Source organism: Mus pahari, chromosome 6 (genome assembly GCF_900095145.1).
Source record: "Mus pahari chromosome 6, PAHARI_EIJ_v1.1, whole genome shotgun sequence".
In the NCBI taxonomy this organism is placed as follows: domain Eukaryota; kingdom Metazoa; phylum Chordata; class Mammalia; order Rodentia; family Muridae; genus Mus; species Mus pahari.
In genome coordinates, this window is record NC_034595.1 from 35620349 (window position 1) to 35630724 (window position 10376).

Sequence of the window (10376 nt, forward strand, 5' to 3'; positions counted from 1 at the left end):
CATGCAGACACCTTATTTCCCAGGGCAGTCTTTCTCAGTTGAACCCAGAGCTTTAGTGATATTCCTAGTCCGGCCAGTGAGCTTGTTCCAAGGATCCTGTCTACACTTTGGATTATGGGAGGGTGTACATAGGTTCTTGGTGTTCAAATTCTAGTCTTCACACCTTTAAAAAAAAAAAAAAGGTACTTGAAACTCAAGATGGTGCTTGAGAAATAACACCCGGGCTGCAGAGGTGGCTCGGACATTAAAGGCTAGGCTCACAACCAAAAATATAAGAGAAATAACACCCAAGTTTGCTCTCTGGCCTCTTCACACATGTGCATACATGTGTATACATGTATTTGTGTATGCACTCCCTAAATATAGGAATCATTATTTTGATAAAAAATATACTTTTTGGCACCTGAGAAAAATACTTAGATATTGTTAGACTAATTTCATTTCTGTCTTATTCTCACTGCCCATGGGCTGTTTTCTAGCCTCCTGAGCCACATAATCTAAAATGAATATATTGCATATTGACAAAGCCAACTACATCTTGTAGGGTTTACATAATTTTAAAAGAAGATTTGTTTATTTATGTATTTTATGTATCCACGGATGTTTTGTCTGCTTGTACATTTGCATATCAGAAGAAGGCATCAGATTCCATGGAACTACAGATATAGACAGTTATGAGCTGCCATGTTGGTGTTGGGAATTGATCTCAGGACCTCTAGAAAAGCAGCCAATGCTGTTAACTGCTGAGCCCCTATACATTTTTTTTTTTATTAGTATAGGTCTTCCCAGGTTGTTTTTCACTGTAGTCTGTGGTATGCATAAGAATTTCTCTGCTATACTATGCTTCATGGTTTATGTACACAACTTGTGAAGTCTCTTGTTCTGAGAATATAAAATCAAATATGAAAGGAACTGTTTTTCAACAATGGGGAACAGAATTTAGGTCGTTGTTGCATCTTTTGCCTTATTTTGATTCTATTTTCGTGTGTATGTGGTGGTTTGATTGAAATGGCTCCAGTAGGGTTATATATTTTGAATGTTTGGTTCCCAGTTGGTAGACTGTTTAGGAAAGTCTAGGAGGCAAGACCTTGTTGGATAAGGTGGGTTACTTAGGGGTCAGCTTTCAGGTTTCAGAAGCTCATGCCAGGCCCAGTTTCTTTCTGTCTTCATTCTGTGGGGTCAGATGTAAGTAAGCTCTTAGCTACTGTCCAAGCACCATGCCTGCCTGCCTGCTGCCATGCTCCCTGCCATGATGATCATGGACCGACTCTCCAAATCTGTACGCAAGCCCCCGATTAAATGCTTCTAGCGTGAGTACCTGGATTCCATTCCCAGCACCACGTTGTGGTTCACAACTGTCCATAACACCAGGTCCAGGGGATCTGATATCCTCTCTTGACCTTCTCAGGTACTAGGCACATAAATGCTGTACATTATTTATAAGCAGACAAAACATACACATAAAAAAATTCTAGTTAGGCATGGTGGCAAATGCTTTTAATCCTAGTACTGGAGAGGCAGAGGCAGATGAATCTCTGTGAGTTCGAGGCCAGTTGTGTCTTCATAGAGAGTTCCAGGATAGCCAGGGGTACAGACAGACACCCTGTGTCAAAACAAAACAAAACAAATCACCAATAAAAAACAGTAACAATAGCAAAAACCAAAACAACAGAAAACACCTAAAATAAAAAAAATCAGCTGTTATCTTGGGGCCAGAGGGAAAGCTCAGAAGTTAAGAGCACTTGTTTTTGTAGAGAGCCGATCGTCTGTAACTCCATCTCCAAGGATCCAAAGCCGCCTTCTGACCTCTGTGGGCACCAGGCACGCATAGACTTGTAAAACGTTCAGACACATAAAGTAAATCTAATCACCTTTAAAGGTGCTCTATGGAAAATTGCAAGCATTCAGTATGAAGGCATCCCATAATGACCATCCCTACATGCCTGTCTCTTCAGTAGTTATTTGCAGTGGTCAGTATTCATGCCAGCTTGGGTATATTTAAAGTCAATCCAAATATAATTTCATTCATGAATGCTCTGGTTTACATTTCAAAGAGATAGAAAGTTTAAACTATCAGTATTTACCATACGTTTATATGTAATAATAAGGGCTGGGGAGATGGCTCAGTGCTGAAGAGCATTTGGTGCTCTTGAGCAGGGCCTAGGGTCTGTTCCTAGGACCTACATGGTGGCTCATAACCCTCCATAACTCCAGTTCCAGGCCATCCAACACCCTCAGATAACCTCTGAGGGCATACTTACAAACATGCAGGCAAAACATTCATACACAAAGTAAATCATAAAAATATAATTCTTTAGTTTTTATCAAGTACTCAAATTTTATCCTCTCCCACTTTTGAGTGTTTTGTTTGAATTTTCACGTTAGACTATTAATATTTACTAGTTTCATTTTTGAATGGAATACTTCTTTTTCAAAATAATCCAGTATTAGAGGATACAGATGTCAAAATTTTACCTTTGAGAAGACTATGTTAGCTGGGTAGTGTAGCACATGCTAATCAGCTGTAAGGGAGGCAGAGGCAGGCAGATCTCTGAGTTTGAGGCCAGCCAGGTCTACAGAGTGAGTTCCAGGACAGCCAGGGCTATGTAGAGAAACCCTGTCTCATAAATCTATATAAAAGGGTGGAAAAGATGATGTTATAGAAAGATTCCTTTGTCTTTTGGGATTATACCATCTACAGTTTTCATATTGGAATTATTGTTTTCTGCCTCTGGAGACTTATTTTCTAGTGTAATAAGTTGTTCAGAAATATTGATAAGGAGGCTAGAGAGAGGACCCAGCACTTGAAAACAAATTGCTGCCCAGGTTTGATTTCTGGCACCAACATTGGGTAACTCAGCAATTGCCTATAACTCAGACTCTAAGGGTACCCAGGATCTTTGGCCACCACAGACACTTCATTCACTTGCACCTAGGTCCCCCTACACATAATTTAAAGAAATAAAAAAAAAATACATCTTAAATAAATATTGAAAGGACTGGGCATGGTAGAAGTGCATTTAATCCCAGCACTCGGGAGGCTGGGGCAGCCACATCTCTGTGAGTTCCAGCCCCTCTAGGTCTACACTGGGAGACTATCTCAAGGAGAAAACAGTACCGATATGGCTATAAAATCTAAATAAGCAAGTAGCACGGTGTACACAAGTACCTTGTATGTTGTGTGCTTTGAAACACGGAATGATGCAGAATGACTCCGTGGAATGCAGGCCCCACCCACATCATGTCTAGAGAGGACCATGGGACAGAAGGGAACGTGTCAGCCTATGTTCTGTGCTATAGCAGCCACCATGGAAGCGTGTGCCTGGAAGAAGGGTTTCTTCCTAATTGATTACACAGAGACTGTACCTCAAGATTAAAAGAAGAAGAAGAAACAAGGCTTTGGAGCAGTCTTCTTGGGCGTCACTTTTATACTCCCTTCCTGCAAAGGATGAGATGTGGGGCTAGATACACCTGAAATCCTAGGACTTGCGATGCTGAGGCAGGAGGATCGTGAGCTCTAGGTTGGCTACACAGTTTAAGCCATCTAAAGTGTTAGTTATCATCCTGTGATGGGCATTCTCTAGGTGCTTTTTAATGCCGACGTTAATGAGTTTGAACTTAACTTGTTTTTAGGCAACCACTCTGAGAGTGAGGAAGCTGGAAGAGAATATTGAAGCAGAAAGAGCAGCACATTTGGAATCAAAATTTAATTCTGAAATTATTCAGGTAAGTTGCAGTCGTGTTCTTGGCATACATGTTCTCAGGTTGCAACAGCTAGGAAACTAAGGTCTGTGTTGGGAATGGTAGCATACTGCTGTGACACACACTGTAGCCTCAGGCCAGGGTGTCACCACTGCCCGCTCTTAGGTCTTGTCTCATGTGTGGCTGTATTTGTTCTGTGATGGAAGAACACAGTGCTCACAGCAGCCCTGATGGCTTGTGTTAGGATCAGTTGACTTTCTGTGACTACCGTGGGACACAGGAGATGACCCTACCTAAGGACCTCACCTCTAAAGAGATCATGTCTGTTTAGCTCATGCTCCAATTGTGTGGTTTTTCTGGTGGGACTCCACACCATGGATGGAGGGAGTGCACCCACCTCCCACTTGGTGAGCCGGGAGGTAAGGCAAGAGGGGATGAAGAAGCAGGGTCTCACTGTTCACTCTTGCTGACCCCAGGGTCTCCTCCAGGACCCCACCTCCCGAGGGTCTGAAGGACCACCTGGTAGTGCCATTCTGGGCTCGAGGCTTTTGATACTTGGATTCAACATCCAAATGGCAGCATCTTGAAAAACATCAACTTGGCACTTTATAGGGTCATTAGTTCTTCCCTTGTCTGCTTATTCTTGTTCTTTTCACCGTTTGTCCAGGGGTAGCATTCTGTGTACTGGTCTGGATTTTGCTTTCGTCAGGATGGATGGATGGTACATTTTTCTTAAAGTGGCATGCAGCTATTCAACAGCTATCTATCAGTGTTTTGATAAAATACACTTTGTGTATTTGTTCTGCTGTTGGTAGACACAGGCATCTAATTTTAAGATGTATTCTGCAAAACTTCAAATACATGCAAAAGTAGGCAGACTATTAAAATCAACTCCTGGTTCACCCAATCCCCCAGCTGTAAACCTACCTCAGGCTAGTTGTGATTTGTAATTATCCCCTGCACTGTGTGCTTCCAGATTATATTAAATGAAATCCAAGTTATCATGTCAGATCACTACGACTCTTTCCATCGGACAGGGTTGTTTGACTGTAGAGGTTGCTCTTCTTCAGGAAAAAAGTCTCCAGGGGCAAAGGGCTCTGTTTAAGCTTATATATGTTTTAAAATTTGAAGTTGCATTTATTTGTGTATATGTGTGTATGTGCATGTGTGTATGTGCATGTGTGCGTGTGTGTGTGCATGCCACAATGCCCATGTGAAGGTCAGAATGAACAGCTTGTGGGAGCTGATTCTATCTTCTGCTGTGTAGGTTCTGGTGACTCAAGTAATTACGCTGGGGGGCAAGTGCCTTTACCATCTGAGCCATCTTGTTTAAGCTTATAATTTATATTCATGTCATGTTTCTTTTAGTTTTCAAAACCATTTAAGATATTTTATAAAAAAGCCGTGAATGCATTAGAAGGCAAAGACAGCTAAATAGCATCATCCCGCTTCTGCTTCTGAATCTTAGTTCTTCATCTTCTGTATCTCACTTCTTCATCTTCTACACTTTGTCCCATTGGATGCTTTAAAAAGGATCCTACACTTTTGCTTCTAAGTTTTTAGACTTTTCTGTATTAATATTCTATTTTTGAGATTGTAATTTAATTACATTTCTGCCTTCCATTTCTTCCCTCCAAATCTCATATACCCCTCCCTGCTGTCTTAATTCATTACCTCTATTTTCATTAATTGGTATTGTATGTGACATATACAATATGTATTTGTATATAGACATATATCACTGTGTAAAACCTGTTGGGTCCATATAATGTTGCTTGAATGCAAGCTGGTACAGCCTGGTAGGATTTCATGAAGGAGGCAGAGGCAGGAGGATCTAGAGTTTAAAACTACCTTGTTTATTTTCTTTTAAAACAAAAACAAAGAAAGAAATGTTTAAATAAGTGACAAAATCTGTCGTTGATGAAATAGTTTATTTAATTTAAAATGGAAACGAACATTTCTTAGCTTTTTAAGAATCTCTTCTCCATCTAATGTTTGGCTGTGGGTCTCTGTGCCCACCTTCCTCTAAACACATGTAGCTGGTGTGCAGCTTGGTCTTCATGCTGTCCCCTAACGACTGGAGCAGGGCCTTACCCTGACTCTGCTGCCTGACTCTGGATCCTGCTCCCCTAACTGGGCTGTCTTGTCTGGCCCTGATGGGGGAGGACGTACCTAGTCCTGCACTGACTTGAGGTGCCAGGGTGGGTTGGTTCCCCGGAGGGTCCTCCTCCTTCCCAGAGGTGAAGGGGCAGGGGGGGGGGCCTCTGATTGGGATGTGAAGTGAGTAAATAAATAAATTTATCAATTAATGGAAAAATTTACCTCTCTGTCCTCTTGTAGTTACGGATTCGGGACCTCGAAGGAGCTTTACAGGTAGAAAAAGCCAGCCAGGCAGAGGCTGTGGCCGACCTGGAAATGATCAAGAATGAATTCAAAGAGGTTGAGAGTGCATATGAGCGAGAGAAGCGTAACACAGAGGAGAGCTGTGCCAAGCTGAACTTGTGAGTATCGTATGGGAAAGTCCAAGTCTGGGTGAAGAAGGTTCTATGAATGCTGAGTGTGAATATGTAGCGCTTTGTGTACGAATACTAAGCTGCTATTAATGTCTGTGGTAGACCAAGGAGCAAAGGCCTTCATAAGACATATGCAGATGCCCTTGAAGGTAAATATGGAGACACTCTCTTGCTCTGGAGTGTTCTAAGAAGTCCCAGAAGTGCATATATACACTGAAAGTAAATATGTTAATGTATATGCATTTTTATTAATATAGTGGCATTTTAAACATCTTGATTTATAAGCTATATGGGGAGATAATGCTTAGGATTTCTTCGAACTGCAGAAATAATAGTAGTTGCAATAATGTTAGAGCTGGTAGGAAAGAAACATGCATTAGGGTTCACTTTGCACATGGCTACTAAATAGTTTCCTTTAACTAACCTAGCATCCTACAAGATAGCTACTTTTTATTTATCATGGTGGTGCTGGTGGTGGTGGTGGTGGTGGTGGTGGTGGTGGTGGTGGTGGGTATGTGTGTGTGTGATACAAGTGTGTATGTGTTTGTGTGTCGCATCTGTGCATATGCGTCTGGAAACTGGAGACTGACGTGGAAGGTCTTCCTCATTTGCTCTCCATGTTATTATCCTGGACCTTCTGAACCAGGAGCTCCCCGATTCAGCTGGGGTGCTTGGTCGGCGAGCCCCAGAGATCTAGCTGCCTCTGTTCCCCCTGAGATGCAGTTACATACCCTAGCTCAGGCCTCAGGCTTGTGGGGTTGGTGTGCACATTACTGACCGAGCTTTCTCCTCTCCCCTTTAATACCAGATTTTCAGACATGAAAATAGAGTCTTAATGAGGGCGAGGACTCATAGTTCACAAGTGGGTGTCACATCTGCCTCCTGCGGGCCTCATCCTTTTCTAGCTCATCTTCATCTTGATATATAACTGGGAGATTTTAATATGGCTCAAAAATGTCTTCATAGTAGCAATTTCAAACCATTGTCCCCAAAATAAGAATCACAACATCATTGGTAGCTTTGTTCTGTCTCTGTCTCTGTCTCTGTCTCTGTCTCTGTCTCTGTCTCTCTCTGTGTGTATGTGTGTTTATTCTGGCAGAGTACATCCGGTGTATCTCTGGCTGGCCTAGAACCAGCTATATTGACCAGGCTGGCCTCAGACTTACAGAAATCTGCCTGCCTGTGCCTCTTACTTGCTAAGATTAAAGTTTCATGATATCACACCCAATTCTGTATTCTATTTTTGTATTGAGTTTGTAACTGCCTGGGCTGGGTGTGGACTTTTTAGTGTAGTGTTGGTAGCCCTCAAACTTGGAAGCTTCTCCTTCAGCCTTCCTAGTTTCTGGGATTGCAGCCTTGGGTTGTAGCTATAGCTTAAAAGGTTCTTCTTCACCAAGACGTCTTTTTTTCTTTTCAAATTTGTTTTATTTATTACTATTTGCTGAGGCATATTAGTAGACGTCAAAAGAAAACTTTGGTGAGTCAGTGTTCTTTCATCTTTATGTGGCTTCAGGGTTTCGAACTCAGGTCTCCAGGCTTGTGTGGCAAGCGCTATACTTGCTGAGCCATCTCACTGGCCCGTAGCTGAATTTTCTTGCCTTCTTTAGGATCATATTCTGTATATGTTAATCTCAGGATAGTTTCATTTCTTTTATTTAATCATTGCTTGAATCTGCACATTTAATATATTTGAATATTTTTAAATATTCACACGTATATTTAAGTATTAAACAGCATAGAAATATGTATGAAGAACTTTTATGAAAAGTCTAGTATATTTCTTTAGTTTTGCTTTGATGTAAGAAGTAAACCTGCCCAAGACACAGTTTGGGCTCGCAGTGGTTAAAAGATTTAGAGGAATGAGATAATAAACATCTTTGATGAACTCATAAGTTCCTTGCCCTGTCAAAATCAAAGCAGAAGGTAGATGATTCTCTTTCACGTAGAGGAGCCTCCACAGGCGGGGCTGGGGCTTCCAGGATGTCTGCCATACGGGTCTCTCACCTGTGTTGACTTGTAGTTGGGCTCCCAAGGAAATTCTTCCCTGAAGTTTTGTTTTGCTATTATTTCTGTTTTGGACATTGGAAGTTTTGCTCAAATTTTTTATTCTAGCAAGTATCAGTTGACAATTCTAAGTATTGTGACCAAGTCCTTTAGTTCCTTTATGTGATGACCATGAGCTACCTCATTTCCTACTTCTGGCTTTGCTCTTCAGAATCTTTAAAAAAATTAATTTTAATTTTAGTTAGCCTATAAAATAGTGAGATTTTTGTTTTCTTTTAACATTAGAATAATATTTTTTTTTAACTTGGCAAAAGTCATGAACTACATCTAAAAAAAGTTTATCTTTTCCTTGAAAGATTTATACATATATGTGATGTGTGTTGATAATATTCTCTCTTCACTCTTCCTGCCACTTTCTGTGACATCTCCCTCTCAACTTTGTGTCCTCCTTTTGTATTTATTTGTTTATTAAAAAAGATTTATTTTATGTATACGAGTATACTGTAGCTGTCTTCAGACACACTAGAAGAGGTCATCGGATCTTGTTACAGATGGTTGTGAGCCACCACGTGGTTCCTGGGAATTGAACTTAGGACCTCTGAGCCATCTCTTTAGCTCCTACTTATTTATATTTTAACCCACTGAGGCCAATAGGTGCTAATATGTGTATGGGTGTATTGTCACCTACTTGGGTCATGATAGAAATTTTAACGGGCTTGATCCTGTGGAGGTGAGTTCCTGTGTGCAGTAGCCATATCATGTCTAGAAGACAATATCCTGGGGGTTCATCTCCATCTTCCAGCCCTTATGTCCTTTCCGACTCCTCTTTTATATGTGTTAAGCTACATACTCATAGTGACTTACTCTTAGCACTTGAAACAGTAATGTGTCTGTGCTTTAACTACTACTCACTGCAATAAGAAGCCTTTCTGTGACTGGTGAGACAGCTTGGTTATTAAGGGCATTTTCTGGTCTTGCAGAAGATCTGAGCCTAGTTATCAGAACATACAGGTCGGCTCACAACCATCTACAATTCCAGTTCTTCTGGCATATACATGGTTCATAAACATACATGAAATAAATCATTCATAAAATATAATAAATAAATCTTAGATCTTTTATAACCAGCAGCACAGATCTATTGATATATATATATATATATATATATACACACATACATATATGTATATATAAAAATAAATATTTAGAAGGCAGTTTGACACCATAACCATTTAGAAAAACATCAATTAGTTCTTCTCTGGTGCCCATGACTTCTGTAGCCATGGATTTTGCCCATGTTTATGGCACTAGGCATGGTTTTCCTCTTATGGAGCAGGTCAAAATTCCAGTGAAGAGGTTGGGTTATTATGGTAGGCTTACCTCCATAAATGGTATTGCCACTGTTGTGCCAGTTTGCACATCTTGGTTGGCAGGTCGGCATTGTAGCACACAGGGTCCAGTGCTGGATAAGATAACTGATGTCTTTTCTCCCCCATCAGCCTGTGTTGCTAGGAAATCTAACCCTCAAGGAGAGTCATTTCAATATTGCTTTTTCTCTGTTCTGCACCCCATGAGTGGCATCTTCAGCAATAGGATCTGGTGTCTAGCTCTGTCAATGCTATCTTGGGTTCCCCTGGAGCTTCTGTTGGGAAGTTTTTTGGTTTTCTTTCCATCGCTGTGATAGACACTCTGACCAAAGCATCTTGGGGAGGGCGGGTTTATTTGGCCTACACACATGCATCGCAGCCCAGTGTGGAGGGAAGCCAAGGTAGGAACTCAAGCCGCATGGAAACCTGGAGGTAGGAATTGAAGTAGAGATAATGGCGGAATGCTGCTTATCGGCTTGATCTCTACAACTTGCTCAGCTTGCTTTTTTAAAATACAACTCAGGACCACCTACCTAAGGATGACAGCACCCACAGTGGGCTGGGACCTCCCACACCAATCATTAATAAAGAAAATGAGGTTCATTCCCAGCAACCATCCTGGGTGTCTCCAAACTGCCTCCAACTGCAGCTCCTGGGGATCCAGCATCATCTCTGACCTCTACCCTCATGAGTGTGTCTGTCTGCCTGTCTGTCTGTCTGTCTGTCTGTCTGTCTCTCTCTCTCTCTCTCTCTCTCTCTCACACACACACACACACACACACACACACAC

General features: G+C 41.4%; 1 protein-coding gene across 3 annotated transcripts in view; it reads left to right on the top strand.

The window, feature by feature from the left end:
* Positions 1 to 10376, top strand: part of Ccdc171 (coiled-coil domain containing 171) — a 317157-nt gene that overhangs the window by 55594 nt on the left and 251187 nt on the right. For all 3 annotated transcript variants that reach the window (XM_029540270.1, XM_029540269.1, XM_029540271.1), the window contains exons 8-9: positions 3634 to 3726; positions 6043 to 6203. In XM_029540270.1, the coding sequence (XP_029396130.1) occupies positions 3634 to 3726; positions 6043 to 6203 (254 nt within the window). The remainder of the gene's footprint in view (positions 1 to 3633; positions 3727 to 6042; positions 6204 to 10376) is intronic.